At 39.5% G+C, this 20,602-nt stretch overlaps 2 protein-coding genes across 4 annotated transcripts; both read left to right on the forward strand.

Moving 5' to 3' along the window:
• The first annotated feature begins 323 nt into the window (after positions 1–323).
• LOC115687303 (uncharacterized) lies at positions 324–12,750 on the forward strand. 2 transcript variants are annotated; one of them, XM_056307672.1, is made up of 10 exons: positions 324–491; positions 635–663; positions 790–845; positions 1,481–1,546; positions 2,517–2,557; positions 3,179–3,315; positions 4,398–4,470; positions 8,370–8,441; positions 9,521–9,633; positions 12,107–12,750. In XM_056307672.1, exons 1-10 carry the CDS (start codon positions 412–414, stop codon positions 12,232–12,234), a joined length of 795 nt encoding a protein of 264 aa, XP_056163647.1. In that variant the 5' UTR covers positions 324–411; the 3' UTR covers positions 12,235–12,750. The 2 variants fall into 2 exon arrangements, with proteins under 2 accessions (XP_056163647.1, XP_030468677.1); XM_030612817.2 differs by having other exon boundaries at positions 325–491; positions 4,380–4,470.
• Positions 12,751–14,518: 1,768 nt separating this feature from the next.
• Positions 14,519–19,861, forward strand: LOC115687301 (uncharacterized). 2 transcript variants are annotated; one of them, XM_030612813.2, is made up of 5 exons: positions 14,519–14,675; positions 16,044–17,310; positions 18,447–18,647; positions 18,762–18,913; positions 19,033–19,861. In XM_030612813.2, exons 2-5 carry the CDS (start codon positions 16,092–16,094, stop codon positions 19,534–19,536), a joined length of 2,076 nt encoding a protein of 691 aa, XP_030468673.1. In that variant the 5' UTR covers positions 14,519–14,675; positions 16,044–16,091; the 3' UTR covers positions 19,537–19,861. The 2 variants fall into 2 exon arrangements, with proteins under 2 accessions (XP_030468673.1, XP_056163645.1); XM_056307670.1 differs by lacking the exon at positions 14,519–14,675 and adding an exon at positions 14,686–14,757.
• Positions 19,862–20,602: the final 741 nt, after the last annotated feature.

A 20,602-nucleotide genomic window follows, 5' to 3' on the forward strand; every position in this document is an offset into this window, starting at 1 on the left:
TTTATTTTTGTTAAAAAAAGTCAAAGATTTTTATCATAAAATATTGATAAAGCACTGTTTCATTACAAAAATATATATTGGTCTAGCGATTATATTGTTGTTTTCTTCGTGTTGAAGATCATGGTTATAGTTTTTTTTTTAAAATACCAGTATTAGTTTCTTGGAACCGGGAGCCGGTTCGGCCTGGTTCTCGGATTGAAAGGGGCCGCTGCCCACCCGGTCACTGATATGGACACGGGCCGGGTTGCCCCGGTTTAGGTGACCCAACTGTCGCAGACCCGAGGAGGCAAAGACCCGGACCACCATTTATTAGTTTTGGCGCTCCTCCTGCTGTTTTAGCAGTCGCGGCAGCCGGTGGCCGAAAACCAACGCGAACAGAAGCGCTGCTTCCTCCACGTCCGTTCTCTGATCATGGGCAAAGGCAGAAGTGGAAGATTCAAGGACCATCACCATCACAGAGGGCAATCCAGCAAAACCCATCAAGCTGTGAGGTGAATTCATCTCCTTTGGAGCGCTTGGAGCATCCATCTCTTCCTCTTCCTTCTCTGTCTGTGGCATCTGGGTCCTTGTGTTTTTGGCCCCCCCCCCCCCCCTCTTTGGGGACTGCTTTTCACTGTTTCAGTTTCTTTTGCAGGGAAGATGAGTCCCTACCGAGTGAGCCAGGTTAGCTCCTCTGCCTTTCTTTGACAGTTGATTGCGGGCGCACACCAACTGCTTGATGGAATGCTTTTGTGATCTCAGATAGTTGTTGTTCTGTATTGAGTCTTAACGAGATACTTCCTTTTGCAGTTGATAGGGAGAAGGAGGAGGAGAGTACAGTGCCCAAAATTCAGCTTGCAATGTGGGTACGCCTTTTCTATACCCTTCAAACCATGTCGAAATGGTCACCACAACTGGTTATGAATTTTGGGTAAAATTAATAGCATCCGTGGAAATTTGTTTAACTCTTAATTGTATTCAGTGGTCACTTTAGTCTCCATTTGTGGGTTCGTTACAATTTTATTGATGAAACATGGCCTGTGTAGCTTGCGAATGTGGCGCGAGAAGTGGTGATTGAAAAGCAACTTGGCTCCTGTAATTTTTGCTGTGCCCCTTTGTTTTTGTATGCCTGTCTTGTCATAAAAAGTCTCTCTTTAGCATAGGTATATGGTATTTCTCTTACATGGGAAAAGATAAAATTATCTCCTCTGATGGATTTCTTGATCCAGACTTTCTATGGTCAAATGTACAAATGGGGATTATCTTATCTGTATTAAATTATTTAGTTGTAAAGGAGCATAATTCTCGTTGGTATCATCGTTGCCTGTTAGGATAAGTGATTCACTGAATTCCATGATCGATTATTGTTAATGAACAATCATGCATTAATATGCTCTGAAAATGATAAAAAGAGAGCTCCATAGATATACAATTTCAATGTAATAGCTTGCTGGGTATTGGCATAGTTTGACTCATTAGTCTTGTGGTACTTCTTTCCCAGGATTTTGGGCAATGTGATGCAAAAAGGTGCACGGGACGGAAACTTTCAAGATTTGGCTTGATAAAAGAAAGTATCTGCTTCTAAAACGTTGTCCAGTTTATTCTTCTCTATGCAAGTTGTTGCTACAATGCCTTTTCCTTTCCATGAAAAAAAACTTCAAGCCACATTCAGAATGACCATTCTATTGATAATGTGTTTTGCAAAAGTGACTTTTGAACATTTAATGTAGTTTATTAAATGTCAGCAAGTTGAACAAGCCCCAAACCAAATGAGTCCACACTAGTTAGAAGAAAATTGGAAATGATGAATTATGTAAAGGCGCCTTTTGAACATCTAATACCATGTCAGCAAATAAACCACAGCCCAAAAACCAAATAAGTTAATATTTGAAAGCAAATAGTCCATGATAAATCAATTGAATACGTTTATGTATATAAAAAAGTTAATATGTACCATTCCTTTTTCCTTGAATGGAATCAATATCTAGCATATTTGTCCGCGAGATTGAGATGAACTTTCAGACCATTCTCTGCACCTTCTTTCTTAATCATTTCAACTTAGGACCCATATTCAAAGAGCCTTCTTTTCTTTCCAACTAGCCCATGCAGAGAGGGATAGCTGTAGTTGCTTGAACCTTGAGACTGCAATTTATCGATGTATTTTAGCTGCCCTTTTGAGGTCCAACATTGCTTGAAGTGTAATATATTTTCGCTAAGTGTTTGAGTAGAATTAGTCTCTTGAGTTACGATTTTGTCTGTCTTGTTTTGACTGAACTAGCCAGGAATTATGTAGAACAATCACATATTGATTATCAGAGTCACTGATATAAAACTAGGAGAAAGAATTAGCTAAAGTTGCCTGACATAAAGGCAATATGCTGAATAGGTGCTTTTTTCTCTGCAACATGTCGTAATTGGTAATATGCTATTTACATGATTATTTATGATTTAAAGATGATGCCGGATACCTTGTGAAGTCCTGTGAGATAAACTGTTTTTTAAATGTCAGCGATTTAATTGATGAAAAACCCTTGCAGGAGCTGCGCGTGAATAGTGGGTTTGGTGGCATTGCTTTGAGGTGTGTAAGGATCTTTTTAATGGTTCATGTTTATGAGTTTATTAGGCTAAAGGGTGTTCTTGTCATTGTGTGCTGCCATTATAAGTTCATGTTTATGAGTGTATGAAGGAGCCTTCAATTTCTCTTTTGAATTCTCTGTTGCCATGTCAAAAGAGAAAAGAACAAGAGAAAAGTGAAGAGTTGAGAGAAAAGAGAAACTGAAAGATTCTTCATCCACTGTGGCGTCCTACTTTATTTAGAACATATAACGGTAGTATAGAAAGACAAGAATATCTTTTAACCTAATACACTCATAAACAGTTCACCTTTGCTTTATCATACCTTTTGTCTTGTAGGTGTTACTTATGCTTATGGAGCTGTTGTTGAATATGTTCTAATCAGATGGATCTAATTTTTTAATCAAATGTTTAGATAATTTGATTAGATCAATATCTCTGATCTCTTGTAGCTAGCATGTCTAAAAAATTGAAGCTTCTATCATGCTTCGTTGGAGTCTTAGAGCCACTAACAAGCAAAAGCACTTCTTGGAATATCTAACTTGGAACCATCTGTGATTACATTCATAAAAACTGTATCTTATCCTGGAGAGATGCACTGACTCTTATACTATATTTCATACAGTCCTGTTGGGAAACAGTGTGTCTCAAAAGAAGACTACAATTTAATCAAGAGGAAAGGATTGGCTGTTGTTGACTGTTCATGGGCACGCTTGAGTGATGTACCTTTCATAAAACTTCGGTGTTCTGCTCCACGCCTCTGTATGGTCCTTCATTTGTCAATTTATTTTCTGATTAGTCACATGTTACACAGTAGATGCAGTTAATACAGCCTTGTGGATTTTGGTGCTGAAGTACATATTCTCCATGAATCTATCTATGTTTTGGCATCTCATGTATTTATTTTCATCTCTTTTAGCAGTGTGTTGACTTTTTTCCAATTTATTTCTTGCTTTCCATAGTAACCTTTGTCAATCTTCACCTTTGGAAAATAACAGTAGTTGACAAGGAAAGGAATTGTAGAATCTACTAGACATTAATATCTTCTTCAAATTTATGCTTAGTCAAGTGCTGTCTGAGTCAAGTTCTGTCTGTCCAGTTGTTCTTTTCTTATGTGATATTTTAGGCTTCCAAAGAATCTGAAGTTGATACATGTTGCTTCAGCAAATAACATAGAATGAGTATAACACTAAAGGACCTTTTCTCTGAGTAAGTGGTTCTAGTTATGGCTCATCTGTTTTTAGCTAAACGCCTTGTGAAGTTAGCTTACTGACATTAAAAACGCTGTCTCTCCACAGCTCTTATTGTGTTATGGTGTCTTTCTGGAGTTTTGTTTTTAAATTAACCTAATTCAATTATTTGGGTTAAGAGAAATATCTGAATAGAGACCCAATGAGTATATTTAATGGGTAAAGTTTAAGTCGACTTGTATGAAGGCTGAAGCCATGTGAACTAGCAATTAGGCAAAGTATTCACAGATATTTCTTTCTCAAGGATCTGCGGTCTGTAATTAACGTGTGAATGTTTTAGAAAGGCAGTGACCGAGGTAATCTGTTTTCTATCTGTGATCAAGTTAACTTATTAAATGTTGTGAAATAGCTAAAATAGATGCAACTATCTGCTGTAGTTATAACATCAAAAGTAGTGTTCACACTTTACCCTGGATAAAATTTAACCTTCTCTTGATGATTTAGTTATCCTGAGGGATGATTTTATTTTATCAAGGTTTGGTTTCCTCTAAGTAATTCACATCTCATGCACCCCTCTAATTTCATCTGCTATATTATACTTCTTTCCTGAAAGTAACATATCAATTATAACTGCAGTGCCTTGGCTTGTAGCAGCTAATCCAGTAAATTATGGTCGACCGTGTGAGCTATCATGTGTTGAGGCATTGTCTGCCGCTCTCATAATATGGTATTTATTCTGCTCAAAGGAAACTTTTTTACTTTCCTTTTGCTATATCTATACCATGGATAATGATAGCATTATACTATAAATGCCATGGTTTGGCTCCTCATACCATCTCTTAAACACTTTTGTGTACTAAGAGCTGAAAAGTGGCGTTGATCTTTCTGAAAACAGTCTCGAGAATGATTTTGCAAGAGCACATGATTGCCATACGGCCACTGTAGTAGTCTGGGCATTGTGTTGTGTTGAAAACCAGATCCGGATATTTTAGTTAGCAGTAGAAGTTCGATTATTTTGTTTCCAGATTTTCAGGATTTTGTTTGTTAGCTTTTAGGAATTTGTTTCCTAAGTTTTAGGGTGCTGATAATTTTTTTTTAAACCAACAGATACTAACCAGATTTATGGCTAGTATATCGGCTTTTTGCTTCGGTAGTTAGCACAAAATAATTAGCGGACGAGCAGCTATAAAAGGCCGGAGGCCTCATGTAATTTCGTAGCCCTTTTTGGAGAATAAAACTTAGAACAGGTTTCTCCTAAATTTCTACATGGTATCGAGCTCGATCCTGGACCATTCTTTTCTACCACATCTCCGAGTGTTTCCACCGTGACAAAATACCCTAGAGCCACCATGGCAAGCGAGGTTGAGAGTGAAACCTCAGACCCTAAAGCTCAGAACTCTCCTTTGATTACCCAACCTATCAATGTATCCGAAGGGAACTCTTCTCATCACCGGTCATAAACTTACGGTCACAACTTCAATCAATGGTCCCATTCTGTCATGATTTTCGTTTGCGGAAAAGGTAAAGAAGATTACCTAACCGGAGTTGCCGTACAACCTGAGGCGACAAGCCCAAACTATCGAACATGGAAGGTGGAAAATAACATGGTGATGTCCTGCCGCTTGAATTCAATGACGAATGAAACAGGGGGAGAATTTCATGTATTACCAAACGGCGAAGGAGATTTGGGATGCTGTTCATGAAACTTATTCCAACAAAGATAACACCTGGCCATCTTCGAGATCAAGGGCATTCTTCATGATCTAAGGCAAGGGGAATCTTCGCACTGATTATTTTAACCAACTCATGCGTCATTGGCAGCAACTTGACATGCTTTGGAAGATATGATGTGGAGTTGTCCTGAAGATAGCAAGCGGTACAAGCAGATTCAAGATCGAGAACGCATCTATAAATTTCTGTTAGGCTTGAATCAAGAGCTTGACGAGGTACGTGGACGAGTTCGAGCATAAAGCCCTACCTAATGTACGAGAAGTTTTGCGGAGGTTAGGAGAGAAGAGACTCGGCGAAAGGTGATGCTTGGTTGTTCAAAACCAGACCAATCCAGAAAATTCTGCCTTAATAGCCCGAGGATCTCAACCATCCTACGCGAGGCACTCGGTCAAACAACAACAACCGAAAGGGTGGTCGTCCGTGGTGTGATTAACTTGGGTGGCCCCTACAGCAATTAGACATAAAGAATGCCTTCTTAAATGGGGAATTGGAGGAAGAAGTCTTTATGGAGGTCCCACCTGGAATTGACACTAAAGAGAGCTTCAACAAGGTGTGCAAACTCAAGAAATCCCTATACGGCCTAAAGCAATCACCTCGTGCTTGGTTCGAGAGGTTAACAAGGGTCGTTGAGAAGTTGAACTTCACTCGATGTCAAACGGATCATACAATGTTTGTCAAGAAATCGAGATGAAGGTAGAAGAGCAATAATGATCGTATACGTCGATGATATAATCCTAGCTGGTGACAATCTGGAGGAGATTGGAAAGGCGAAGAATATCTTGGCACAAGAATTCGAGTTAAAGACCTAGGTCAACTCAAGTACTTCTAGGTATGGAGGTAGCTCGGTCACGGAAAGGGATTGCAATTTCCCAACGTAAGTATACTCTTGATCTCTTGAAGGAAACCGGTATGCTTGGGGTGTAAACCAGGCGACAACCCCATGGATTCTACCTATAAAACCGAGATGGAAGAAGAAGGACCATTAACGGACAAAGGGAGATATCAAAGATTAGTTGGCAAACTAATCTATCTCTCTGCATACTCGGCCGGACATTGGTTTCGCGGTAAGTATGGTTAGTAGATACATGAACCAACCAACGAGAGAAGCACTGCTGAGGCAGTTTTGAATCTTACGATAGACGAAGAGAAGTCACGGAAGAGGGCTTTACTTTAAGAAAACAGAGGAGAGAAACGTGGAGATTTTCACGGATGCAGATTGGGTGGATCTCTCACGGACCGAAGGTCAACAACGGGTATTGTACCTTCGTATGGGGCAACATGGTTACTTGGAGAAGCAAGAAGCAACCCGTTGTTGCTAGGAGCTTTGTTTGAAGCGAGTTTAGAGCAATGTGTCAAGGAATATGTGAAGGCATGTGGTGAGAAGAGTCTTAAATGAACTAGGATTCACTAATACCAATCCTATGTTATTATTATGTGACAACAAAGTGCTATTGAGATTGCCAAGAACAGGTTCATCATGATAGAACAAAACATGTGGAGATCGATCGGCATTTCATCAAAGAAAAACTTGATGAAGGAATATTGAAGCTCTTGTATGTTCCATCCAATCATCAAACGGCGGATATCTTGACCAAGGTTTTATCCAGAAATAGTTTCGAGACTTATAGGTGCAAGTGGGTACATGTTGATATTAATGTCATTGATGACTTTGAAATTGCATGTGTTTGAAGTTGCTGAGCCGGCATAAATTCCTGATTCTCTCCCATAGAAGAACTATTAGGGTGCGTTTGGTAATCATTCTGTTCCCGGAAAAAATTTCTGCTCAGAAATGATTCTTTTCTATTCCATTCCCGGAAATAATTTCAAAGCATTTGAAGGCGTTTGGTAACTGCCCAAAATTTCTATTCTTGGAATAGAAAAAGAACAGAAATGCGTTTGGTAACTGCACAAAATTTCTTTTTATTAATAATATTTCAATAATATTTTGAATTTTTTAATATTTCTTTCTCTTTTTTTTTTCCTTCTTCTTCCCCTTCCTTGGCCCATGGCCAGGTCGCTGGCGCCGACAACGGCCACAAGCCGGGCCGGCGGGGGCATCGCGGCCCCCCCCCCCCCCCCCCCCCACAACAGAGGAAGTTTGTGGCTTGGGCCAGTCGCTAGATCTGGCGAGGGTAATTTGTGGCCGGTGGTCGGCGACCGGCCACAGGCCAGGAAGAAAACGAAGAAGAAAACCAAGAAGAAGAAGAAGAAAAAAAAATTATTTTCCATTTCTGATTCTTGTTCCCAGAATCAAGAAGCAACTTTTTTTTGCTTCTTGATTCTATTTCAAAACTGATTCTGGGAACAAATTTGTGCAAATTTGTGCCCGGGAACAAAAAATTTATCAAACGGATTTCTGTTCTTTTTTTGTTTTCGGGAACAAAAGAATAGAGTCAGTCACTATTTGGCAAGTTACCAAACGCACCCTTAGACTCATCAAACTTGTTGGCTTAGTGAAAGGTCTGACTTCAATTTGTGCTCGAGTATTTGAGCTATACTGTATAGGATGCTCAAAGGGGGACTAGAACTTTACCTTCATTAGATCAGAGACTTATGAGTGATACTTGAACCCTTTTAATGATGGACTATGTCTGCACAGATTCCTATCAATTGAGCTAAACAGTTTCCAAGTAAAATTTCGTTGCCACTAGTTTAAACTTTAAGAAGAGAACAATTCGTTCCTTTTTCAAATATTCTTTTAACTTGGCCAGTGCAATATCATTTTTGAGTTCTTTAATTTGTGTTTTTTCCTAGTGGGAGGTTACCATACTATATTTGTCTGTGGGAATTTGAGTTTCAACAGTATTTCACAGTTCAGTTTTGTCTCTCAATCTGTAGAAGTGATAAATTTCACAAGGATAGGTGCTTGTTTGATCCTTTCATGTTCATTCACAGTGGAGAAGAGGAAACTGCAAATTTGTTGCTGGGAAAGTTCAAGTGGGGTCATGCTTTTCTTTCTCTAAATAGGTACTGGACCCTCTCTCTCTCTCTCTCTCTCTCTCTCGCATGGGTGGTTGCATGGGGGTTTCTTTTTGTTGCTCTATTTTCATCTGTCTACTCTTGCCTTCTTTTCTTTTTGTATGCATGTGGGGAGGGTGGAATGGATGTTTAGGACTGGGGATGATTTCTGTGGAGGCATTATTCCTCTGTGGCAATCTTATTGTGGATCTATATTCTTGTGTATTCTTCCAGTACTGGATAGGTCCAGCCATTCTAACCAGTTGGGCTACGAACCCACATTTGAGTCCAGACCAATTGTCTTCTATAGGATACTAGTGAATCAAGTGGACCACTGGACCCTGTTGAGGTAGTTGGCTGATCAGCCAGATAAGGCTTTGACAAAACTTAAGAGAGCATGTGTAGAAAAGCACCTAAACCCCTGCTTTTTTCAATGGTTGAGGAATATTCTACAATTTATCAAGGCTTCAATTTAGAGCATTCTCTTAGTAACAAGGCATATTTACTTATTCTATATGTGTATACACTTTACACAAATTTTCAAATGAAAGGAGATGGGAATTGAACTTATCCCCTTAAGAAGCCAATGAGTGAGATTTTGTCACTTGGAGCAGATGCCAGTTTCGTCAGGAGCCATTAGGGTTAGTATCTTTAGCCCCTAAAAAATCGATGTTATCAGCTGATGGCTCAATCAGTGGACTCATGAATTTTCCCATGGTCTTACTCCAATCCGATTTTGAAAACATAGATGCTGGGTGGGTTATTTATTTATTTTTGGTCAGAAGATACTGGGTTATTAGGTTGTGCAATGTGTGGGGATTTTTCTAAGCACATAATAATAGGATTATGTCTCTTCCATCATTTACACAATCACAGTGGAATCATTGAGATTACTGAGACATTGGCAGAAAGCCAGCTTGGCCTGTCACAAATTCCAAGGAAGAAAGGGTTAGTTGTGAAATTATCGAAAAAGAATGTCTAGTGCATTAGTTACTTTTTGAGGGGAGATCCTGCTGATATGGTGCAGTAATTGCATGTTGCCTTCATAACCAATTTTATAACCAGCTTGGGGGTTTATTTTAATGCAGGGAACTTCTCAAAGCATACTCTCAATGTGAAAATGGTGCTGATATTATTTCGGTCCAAAATTCATGGCTTTCCCAACAGAAAGAAATTCCGAAGGTCCCAGCCGACGTAGAAGGTATTCTCCGTTCGTTGATTGGAAATTCTTCCTTATATTTGTCACTTAAGAGCCATATTAGAGGAGAGTCATGCGTGCAAATTGTTACTCTGTTATGGTACAACTTTTATGGCATTACTAATAGGGAATCGTGAAAAATACATGACTAACGTGGAACCATGAACATTCTGGCTGGGCTAGTTCCACTATGTTTGCTTGCGAAAAAAGAGTTAATTATGTGAAAGGTTACTTTGTATGGACCTGACAAGTTCAGCAACTATTTATGAGTTCTCTCTGACCTTGTCAGATGACTTTTAAGATTGTTGACCCTATGCTGCAATTTTGATTTGTGTATCAATTTTTTATCACACAGCCTTCTAGAGTACATGTCAGTGACAATGCTTGTCAGTATGTGCTGCTTTCTGAAAATTTATTTCACTGTTGATTTCTAGATGATAACAATTTGAATTCATACGTTTTAGCACTTCATGCACAGCATCAAGCAAACAGCTCAGTCCTCTAAATCGCCAGCGGACTGTTAGTGGAGATTAGGGGTGTAATTGAATTGAGTTGAGTCGATATAGTGCCATGCTTGAGCTCCGTCGAGTAAAAAAAATAGGGCTTGAGCTCAACTCAAATAAAGATTCCAAAATACTCGAGCTTGACTTGATTATAATAGAGTTACACATAAACACGAACTTGAGCTTAATAAGCTTGGTTATTTTCCGTTCATGTATACGTCGATACAACATGTAACTTTAAGGACTTCTGTTTTTTTTTTTTTTTTAATTATGAAATATTTCGCCAAAATATGATAGAAGCTCTATTAGGCTCCGAGCCTATTGAGCTTCATATTGGAGAGCTCGAGCTCGACTTGACAAGATACTCAGGTAGCTTTAGCTCAACTCTAAATTAGGCTAGTCAATCTCGAGTAATCTTCGAGTTGAGCCCGAGCTACTCGCGAGTATCTTGACTCGATTACACCCTTAGTTAGATTCTAAGTGGGATAATCTATTGCAGATTGGAAAATTGATATATTTTTTCAATGGGTAAAAAAGAATATTTAGTTGAGTTCCAATGTGTGTAAAGTCTCTTTGACAAGAGTTCCTCTCATGGACTTAATGTCTCCTCAAAGAAATTGTATATCTTATATAGTTACTTTGACAGTGTGCTGTTTTCTCCTCACATATGTATTAAGTTTGTAATTGAATTTGAGTACATTATGTAGTAAACTTCAAGTAGAATATATCATCAATACAGCTAATTTAACAGATGTTACTCAATTTGTTTTTGAATTTGTCATGATAGAAGAAATCTATGAAGAATGTAAGTGGTGATATAGAATGTTTGCTATTTAATATATGAAACAGAGTCACCTAATAAGTTAGTGCTGAGAAATTTGTTGTTGTTATTAAGAAAACAATATAAAACCCTAGATGGCATGGTTTTTGAGGTTGACACGTCGTGTAATCACTTTCTTCCTTTCTATCACTCCTTTAATTTACATCAGATTAGATTATCATTTGACCCCACTGCATCGTGTTTCTTAGATTTAGTCAAGAATTTTCAATTCCCTGGTCTGCTTTGTGTATATTTTCTGCTTCTGCTAATGATTCACATAGCGTAGCATTATGAACAAGCAGGACCTATTGGCGGTGATCTTTCATTGGTGTGCTGAATGATACTGACAGAGTCCAGATGTTTTTTGTATATTGTTTATTTATCTCAACATATGTATATAAGCTGTGTATATAATGCAAGCCTTAGAAACTCTCATGTGATTTTCCATGCAGTTATACATCCGGAAATTTTTCTTTTTTTGTGGTTCATGTTGTGTATCACCGATATCATCTACTTTAGCAATACCAGCGATTCTAATGCAGTCATTAGAACTTTTTTTTTTGGTCGAACAGTCATTAGAACTTAGAAGTCCTATCTTTTTGTCTATATTATCTTCTTCTTTTGCTGGCAGCCATTAAAATAAACTAGGGAATCACTAACTAAAAGTTTTTGCCCTCTTCGTGTTTGAAGTTACTAGAGGTAATTTCCAGGCCAGAAATGAGAGATACCTTTCTTCTTGAAGACAGATTCTCGATTTACTTTTATTTGATATAACACTCCTTGGTTTGGATTTTGGCCTTTGGAGTTGATTTGCAGATTTATTAGTGGGATGCATTTCAGTGTTCTTGAGCTTATTAAAAGGAAAATTAGAAAATTCTCGCTTGTTTGTGGCAGCAAATGGCTCTGTGTTCCCTTTAATATCGTGGGAACATTTTTTGGAATTGTATGATAAGTAGATGAGAAATTTCTTTTTTAACTTACATATTTAGTTTTTTTCAATTTTGTTCACGTAGTCCATTGATAGAGGAGAGTCAAGAGGTTAACAATGATCCAGTGCTTCTTTCTTTGCTACTCACGAAGAATTGCCCTAGAAACTTTCAATCATTTGAATATGATCTCATAATCTAACCATGTTCACTCTCTGCCTCCACAGGGACGGCCACGGAATCCCATGACGAGGACGAGGACGAGGACTCGTGTGATTCTGAAGATGGGCTTCCACCTCTGGAGAGGAACATGAATCATTTAGTGCTCCAGGACAGTGAAGATGAGAGCGAGTAGCTGTTGTTGACTATGGTCCGTTCATGCTTTCGCTGTGACAGTGTCCCATCTCTCTTTTTATCTTCTTAGTTGGCTTCTGCTCTGTATATGGAGAAGTTTTAATTAGCGGGTTTGGTAGGATCAGCTTTCATGTCATGGTAGGACGTTTTTGTGCTTGAATTGTGGATCATGTTGAGCTGCTCCCTGCCATGCGGCAGTTATCTGAGTAAGGTTGTTTGAAACTTTTGTGCATCTGCTGGTGAGTGAGCTTGATAGAGAAAAGAAAAGGCATGGGAGTGAGTAGAGTTTTGCTCAGAAAGAAATCTTTCAGGAGTTTCTTCTCCAAACACATTGTAAAATTCTCCTTTTCTCTTATGCACCCCATGTAAGGCACTTTGCTATTGAGAGGAGAGAGAGGATTGAATGGATTTCGACCTTTCTCAGAAAAGCCCCATTTAAAAAGCGTGGGTTGTGACTATCAAGACTTTGCTACATTTTCTGGAAATCGAATGTGATCTCTGTACATTGCTCGAAGAATATCTCTGTTTCCATCGAGCTTTTTCCCTTTTTTTTTATTGTGAATTTTCGTGTTTTTGTTTTTGTGGAATTTGATAGAGATGCTTGAGTCAACAAGTTTCTGCAGCATTCTTTCTTGCTGGGGAAATTTCATGTTTTGATTTAATTTTTTTTTGGTCAGAATGTTATGATTTAATTAAGGAGGAGACAGCCTCATCGGTTATATGATTTGATGCCTCGGTCATGCGTTTCATGTTGCTTAAGAGAAATGCATGAAAGGTGTTTGTTAAAATGCCAAGCTAAGCTGTTCTCGTGTTATTTCACTTTTTCAGATGACACTTTTCTTGAAAAAGATTTTAAGTCTGAGATGGGTTATGTGAAAATAATGTTTTTTTTTACTGAGTAGCTCTGCCTGACTAAAATTTATTTCGCAAGGGCGATAACAGCGGATATCGTTTTTAGTGACAACCACCAAATAAATGATTCATGGAGTTATTTCGTGAAACAAACACACCGGTAGGGATGAGCAACCGAGTCGGTTTAATCTGAAAACAAAACCGATCTAGTCTTACCTAACCAATTTCAGGAAGGACTGAGTACGCTCCTAGGTAAAAAATTGGAAAATTAGCTTTCATCAGTTCGATTCTCGATTTTATACGACAAACCTTTAAGTGGAGAAGCGGCTTGTAGCTCTTTTTCTTCTTTTCTTTGGTTAAAAAAGATGGATGGATATGTTGGGAATGGTTTTTGAACTTGAAAAGGGTAGAAAATCCATTTATCTCTTAAACTATGTTTTCATAAAATAATAATTATAACACCTTAAGTTTGGGCCGGTTCTCCGGTGGAACTTTAAAACTAGCTGGTTTGGTCACAATTTTAAATCGCAAATCAACTATGACAAAATAAATTTCGAGTTCTTGATCTCACTTCGAAACCGGTCACCCTCGATCATCCTCGCACTTAATATAAGGCTTTATACTTCTATGGGCAATCAAAACTTTCATATCTCGCTCATTTGAGCTGTAATTTTTATAAGATCATCGTTTAAGTGCCATAACCAACTTTTTCCATGTCATGTCAGGTCGGATTTTTGACACTTGAGTCGTCCATAAATTTTAAAAGTTGGTAACACTTGAGCGGTCTAAAAAAAAAAATAAAAATGCACGACACTTGTCCTTATCCACTTTTCTTGTTACCTTGAAAAATAAAAAAAGGAACTTCTTCCGATTGATGGCCAGAGAAAAAAAAACCAGAAGGGAAAGTACCAAATTACCATTAGACCCCGAGGAGGGAGAAGAGTACGGAAGGAGGCCCCGCATACAGAACAGAAACAAGGGGGCAATCTCGGGTATTCAGGACCAAAAAAAGAATTACCGTCGGCTTTTAGGATTTGCCCCCCTCCCCCTCCCCCTCCCTCTCTCTCTCTCCTCTTCTACCCGCACAAGCCACGAGAGCAAAAGAGGAAGAAGAAGAACCCTAGAAACGCATCCTTCCCCCCCCTCCGGAAATGCATCCGGAATCGCGATAACAAGAAACACCTCCGCCGCTCGCCACCGCTTCCGCCCCCCCGATCCGCGCTCGCTCCCGCCGCGGGGCGCATCTCCGATCCGCTTCGGGGCGCCCGTCGACGCCGCCTTCTCGCGCTTGTGTTTTTCCTCGTGCCTTTTCCCCTTGCCTCGCTATAGAGTGTTGTTCTCTCTCTCTCTCTCTCTCTCTCTGTGTTTACAGGCGACGGGAGTGAGGGGAGTGTTGGGGGAAGTGGGGGAGCTGGGGTTTTGTTTTGAGCTTCGGTCGTTTGGGGACCTCGGTACTCTCTCGCCTGGGCTCCTGATTGGGTGGTGGTGCTGCTGCTGGGTTTTGGGCCGATTCCTCGTTCGATTTTCGGTAATAGGCGAGGCTCGCTGCTGCTCAGTTAGGGTTTCCTCGACTCCGAGGCGGGCTTCCTCGTAAGTTTGTGGGGGGGTCGATGTTTCTCCTTCGCGGTTGCTTTCCGTGGTGTTGGTTATCTCCTCTCTTTTGTCCGCGGAGGTGGTCCCTTCGTTGTTTGCGGCTCGTTAGTGTTAATGCGCGAATGCCGTAACCCTTTTTTTTTTTTTTGTGTGGTTTTACTGTTATTTTTTTGTCTGTGAAGATGGTATTGGATTGTTGCTCGTTTGGCTGTGTCGGTGCGAGGATTTTGGAAGCGTTTAGATGGGGATTTTGTGATAATCGAGTGCCATCTGAAGAATTTCTCGCGATAGCGAGTTTTCGGGGGCTTATTTTTTTCCCCGCCGTGTCTGGTTATCAGTGTAGACATGCTTGTCATTCATCGTTTTCTGTGGTCTTGTGTTAGAGCCTTTAAATTTTTGGGCTTTTGTTTTGTGCTAATGTATACTTTATATTTGATTAACTTTGTACAGAAAAAGTAACCTGAAATGTAGTGATATACAAATTCTGTGCATGTCGAGGTCAAGTTTTGATTTTTACGTTGGCAATGTAGAAATTGGTGCATTTTTTTTTGTCTGGGGCTTGTATTTCTACTCTTTCTATTTGATTTGGACATGTCGGGTGTATTTTGGAATGCACTAGCAGTAAATTCCATTATAGGTAGTTTTTAGTCATGATTTAGTACTCACAAATTTGCAGTTTTGGCGTTGGAAATGAATTGATTTAGTTTAGTTGTTATTGCTTGGTTTCTTTGGTAATATTAGTTTGCTTGTATTGTTTATTTTACTCTCTCTCTCTCTCTCTCTCTGTAGGGGTTAATATGTCTTATCTACTAGATGCTTTAACTATTTAGTTGCCTAAAACCTACTGCATTTTGGGACATATGTATTTAACTTGATTTTGGCATACATGAAGAATCCGTTTCATTGTTGGCAGTGTAGATGCACTGATAATACTCTTATTTCCGATTTAGATTAGCTAGTGTGAATATTAACTTGTATAATGTAGCGTGAGAATGGCCTTGTAAGTTCTTTGGAATTTGGTCTATGGAATACCTATTTATTTATCTATTGCTCGTAGACTTTCCAATTTGGATTCTCTGACAATCTTACTAAGGTTAGTGGCACTGATACTCATGATGCCAGAATTTCTATTTATGGTCCTTGAATTTCTGAGTGAGGTCCTTTTTAATCACGGTGAGGAGCTGACATATTGGGTCAATAGAATTGATTTGAGGAAATGGACTTTTTTAATACTCTGTTGGGTAGGCTGGAAAGTTGTACTTATTTGTAGGACAGCTTCATGGTTGCATGTTTTGTTTGCCTTATCATGTTGCTTCTGGAATCTGATGACATAGTGACTAAATCTGCTTGTTGGTAATTTGATAGGTTGTGAAAGGTCAGTCATATCTAAGAAAAAAATTGCAATTTTAGAAGATGTCATCATATCCAATTCTCGGCAACCGGCCTATTGACCAGTGGAAGGTTACAGAGTTGAAGGAAGAGCTTAAGAGACGGAAGTTGACTACAAGAGGTCTGAAGGATGATTTGGTAAAGCGATTGTCTGAAGCAGTTAATATTGAAAGGGAAAATGCTGAAAAAGAAAAGCAAGTGGAAACTGAATTTATGTCTGATCCACAGCCTGAAATTATTGCTAAAGATGGAACAGATCCTGTTGCATTTCAAAGTGCAAAAAGTGTGGACGATGGTGATAAAAATAATGATGAGTTGGTTTTTAATGATGGTGATGATAGAAATCGGAGAGAGGTTGATGCTAAAGTTCAGATTGATATCAATGACAGTTTTCCAGTCCTAGATCAACCTGCTCCAGAAGGGGAAAGTACAACTGTTGGTCATTTGGGAAAAGGGGAGGAGGAGCTGGTTTTGGGGAAAGGGGAGGAGCTGGTTGTTCCTCCTATTGTTGAAGCCAGCATACCAATCACTGTGACCAGTATGCCCGATGTGACATCAAGTGACCAAGATCTGCTAAATCTTGAGACAAAGGAGGAGAACAGAAATTCAAAGATCGAGCTGGAGACTGAGCATTTGAAGCCTCCGCAAGAGGATGTCGTCCTCGATTCACCTGCCCCAACCAACCAGGTATCTGAGGTCAGCCCTTCTTTAGGGTTTCAAGTAAGATCTGATTCTATTTCTGCTGATTCTGTGTCAATTAATGAAACGAATGAATTTAAGGATAATATAATTGCTGATAATGTAAAATTAGAGCTAGATGTTAAGCCGGAGATGGTGGAAGTGGAACCATCGTCCAGCAATGTCGTCCCAGTTGGTGGTGAATCACGTCTTATGGATGTTGATGAGCCACCTGAGAACAAGTTAGCTGTTGAGGTTAAAGAGGACAATGATGCTGCAAATGCAGACATGAACAAAATCAGTGAGATTACGGATGTGGGGGACTCGGAAAAGTTAAATTTAGATCGAAGTTCAGGTGATGATTCACTGGACGAAGATGTGTTGGATAGTAAGCACGTTGACTCGAAGCCTGTCTCTGATGAAGTTGGAGGTGGAAGTGAGAAAAAGGAAGTCACGCCTGTTAAGGAGGAAAGCCCTGTTGATATCATGGGTGATGCTGACACGAAGGATGTCAGTGTGGAGAGAAATGGTCAGCCTTTGCTTGCAGAGAAACGAAAGATTCTTGGTATGCCTTTTACGAAGAAAAAGTTTTCGACCTGCTTTGATGTAGCAGTTTCTCTCATGCATGTGTGCACATTCCTTGATTAACCATGTCCTTTGCCTGACATTGTTGCCTCAATCTGACAGATTTTTGTAGCACAGTATATCTAGCGTCTTCAGATTTCTGAATCTGAACAAGGCTTTTGTTTTTTAGAGAGATTTATCTCTGGGCGGTTTCAGTTTGGGTTGTTCTTTTTTCTGTTATTGAGACTTCTTTTTTGCTTCTGTGCAAGTCAGCTTGCTGATAAACAACAGAACAGATTGATCAGTATTGCTGAATTGGATTCTGCTACTTTTTTGCAATAATGTAGTGTCCAAACACTTGCTTATCTAACAATGTCGAGTAAGATAAAGATAGAAAAGAAGAGACCAACCTGTAGAGGAAAATATTTGGGACTTGACTACTCACGAAGATAAAGGGGATGCAAATTGGTAATGTAATTAATATAGGAAATGGCTATTGTTTGTTCTGGAGCAATCAAGAATATTCTGATCATTATAGGGTTTAGTGGATAGTTGATTGCTGATGGAGATGTTTATTGGAGTTTCTAAGAAGTTCTCATACCATTGATATCTGTAAGCATCGCTATAATTAGAGTCATCGACCGGTGTGATACTATTTTATAAGAATTAGTTTTCTTAATCATCACACTAAGGTGTAGATTGTATCGGAAAATACTTAATAAATTCTTGATGCTTGGTGGACACTTGTTCGTGAGTAACTTGTCTATCATTTAGATGTGTTTCAATTTAGTAGGTTGATGAGAACGATCAGTTGACTCTTGTATGACAATGCAGATCTTGTTTGATTTAGTTCTTGAATATAAATTTTAATTTCTCTGTTTCTGCTGTTGATGTTGGCTTGGTTTTCTATGGCTGCAAAGTGTTTCATTTATTCTTTTTGTGCGCGCGTGCATGTATAGACTTAAATGTTTTTGTTAAAGTTATCATCCAAAAGCATGGAAGCTGTTTGTCTCCTCACCTGTTTACTGTTAAAGCCATATGATAAAACAAGCTTATTATATATAATTGGGGATATATATGCTTGAAAAAGATCGAGCTTTTTTAGATCATTTTGATTTGATAACCTGCTGTTTTCAGATCAAGGAGGCAACAGAAGTGCTGACCCTGCAAAGAGGCAGCGTAGGTGGAAATCTGAGAGCCTCAAAGATATTGAACCACAGCGCTCAAATGTTACACCTGTAACAACACCTAGGGATGGAGCCCAGACCCATTCCTTTAGGCCTACCTTCTCTAGATCTAACTCTGCAGTTAGTGATGACACGCCTAAGGAACGAACTGGTAAATTTTCGTTATTTCATTATATTGAGCATGTTCGACACTATACAAGTTACTTTATCATGCTTAAAATTATTTCTTTTTGTTTTGTTTTTCTTTTTTAATTTTTGGGGACAGTTCCACCACCACAAAAACCTCCAACTACTTCCCTCAGAATCGATCGGTTTTTACGTCCCTTTACCCTGAAAGCTGTCCAAGAGCTTTTAGGAAAAACTGGTTCGGTTACCAGCTTCTGGATGGACCAGATTAAGACCCACTGCTTTGTTACGGTAAGATCTCTCTTATTCTCTCTGTGGGGTTAAGGATTCGCGTTTAATTATGCACTTTGTGTGGCAGAGTACAGTGAACCTTATGGATTTTTTGTGTTGATTTCTTTTTTGCCGATCAGTATTCCTCCGTCGAAGAAGCCATCGAGACGCGAAATGCTGTGTATAACCTTCAATGGCCCCCAAATGGTGGACGCCAACTTGTGGCTGAGTTTGTTGACCCCCAAGAAGTAAAAGCACGGCTGGAGGCTCCTCCAACTCCAACACCTAAACCAGCTCCTCCACCAGATTCAGCTCTGACCGCACCTATTAATATCGGTCCGACTGCTGTTGCTCCACCGATGGTGCAGCCCCAGCCTTCTCCCCGCCAACTGTCTCTTAGGCAGCAGCAGTTGCCTCCACCACCACCTCTTCCGCACCCACAAGCAAAGGCTTCGCAAGAAAGGGATCGGCTCCCCCTCCCACCACCGCCTCCTCCACTTTCTGAGAAAGCCGACCCTACCATCGTCACTCTAGATGTTCTCTTCAAGAAGACCAAAGCCTCTCCCCGAATTTACTACTTGCCATTGTCCGAGGATGAGGTTGCAGCCAAATTAGCGGCACAGAGGAGAACCGGCCGGCAGTAGGGACTCTGCTGGCTTTGAGTTTTCAGTTAGTAGAAATGTTTAATCGTTGAACGAGCATGGTATTATTTAGTTAGGTTTGTGCAGATACCTAGGTGTTGGGACTTTCTAGGCCAGGGTTGTGCATGAGGATCTGAGTATATTGAAGTGGATTCTCTGGAACACTTCTTCTTATCTCGAATCTTGTCGGGCCGCGTCGGAATTCCTCTCGAGGGGTTTTTGATAGCTCGATTCGATTCGATTGGTTGTCTTCGAATCTTTTGTTTCAGGTCAAATGAGAAATTCTATGAATCTCCGCTGTTGAGGAGTGAAAAAACTTCTAAAACAATGCCATGTATTATTAGGGTATGTAGTTTCTTGGTGTTCTCTCCATTTCCAGGATGTCCAGAACTCAGACTTCGAGCCAAAGCCAGACAGTCCTCTCTCTGTCTTCTCACGTTGGACTCGTGAAAGTCGAGTGGTCGATGAGCATAGATTTGTACTCTTCGGAGGGTCTAAATTTTAAAATACATCGTCGCGATGTATCAAAAGGGAGGTCTTAGCCTTACACCAAGATTCATCACGTGTCTTTTGGTCGTTGGTCTGTGTGGTCTTAATTGATAATGAGAAATGAAGAAGTGGCCAATCTGAAGCTGGGTCGCTTTGATTAGGGGACGGCCTCGAGTTCGAATTCTATTGAATTGACCTTTGTATCATTTGCCGCACGAGGCCTCCGGCCTTTTTTTTTTTTTTTTGTTCTACAATATTGTTCATTTCTTTTTCTTCTCAACAAACATAAAAAATTTGTGAGCAAAAAAGCGCATAATGTTATCCACCATTTCCATCAGTAAATGTATTTATTTTCTTATAGCGGTACAGCGCAGATAGTTTTCTAATTTTACATTTATAATTCGATATATAACTAACATATTTTACTCTTTTTAGGCAAAACAAATATAGGTTTTAATTAGGATAAACAGAGTAAGCACTCAAATTGTTCAAAATATTTCGCTAACATTACGATTTTGCTTTTCTTCAAAAAATTTATTTATCTTCCACACCCATTACGAAATATTTGGACAAACAATCT

Source organism: Syzygium oleosum, unplaced genomic scaffold (assembly GCF_021117445.2).
Source record: "Syzygium oleosum isolate NSW1041296 unplaced genomic scaffold, Sole_v2.1 Sole_v2.57, whole genome shotgun sequence".
In the NCBI taxonomy this organism is placed as follows: domain Eukaryota; kingdom Viridiplantae; phylum Streptophyta; class Magnoliopsida; order Myrtales; family Myrtaceae; genus Syzygium; species Syzygium oleosum.

Excerpts from the sequence above, each read along its gene's own strand:
- LOC115687303 (XM_030612817.2), top strand. The coding sequence starts at position 412 with ATGGGCAAAGGCAGAAGTGGAAGATTCAAGGACCATCACCATCACAGA. Across the intron at positions 1,547-2,516 it reads CAAGATTTGGCTTGATAAAA|GAGCTGCGCGTGAATAGTGG; the intron begins GAAAGTATCTGC and ends AAACCCTTGCAG. Across the intron at positions 4,471-8,369 it reads TCTGCCGCTCTCATAATATG|TGGAGAAGAGGAAACTGCAA; the intron begins GTATTTATTCTG and ends GTTCATTCACAG.
- LOC115687301 (XM_030612813.2), top strand. The coding sequence starts at position 16,092 with ATGTCATCATATCCAATTCTCGGCAACCGGCCTATTGACCAGTGGAAG. Across the intron at positions 18,648-18,761 it reads CACGCCTAAGGAACGAACTG|TTCCACCACCACAAAAACCT; the intron begins GTAAATTTTCGT and ends TTTTGGGGACAG. Across the intron at positions 18,914-19,032 it reads AGACCCACTGCTTTGTTACG|TATTCCTCCGTCGAAGAAGC; the intron begins GTAAGATCTCTC and ends TTTGCCGATCAG.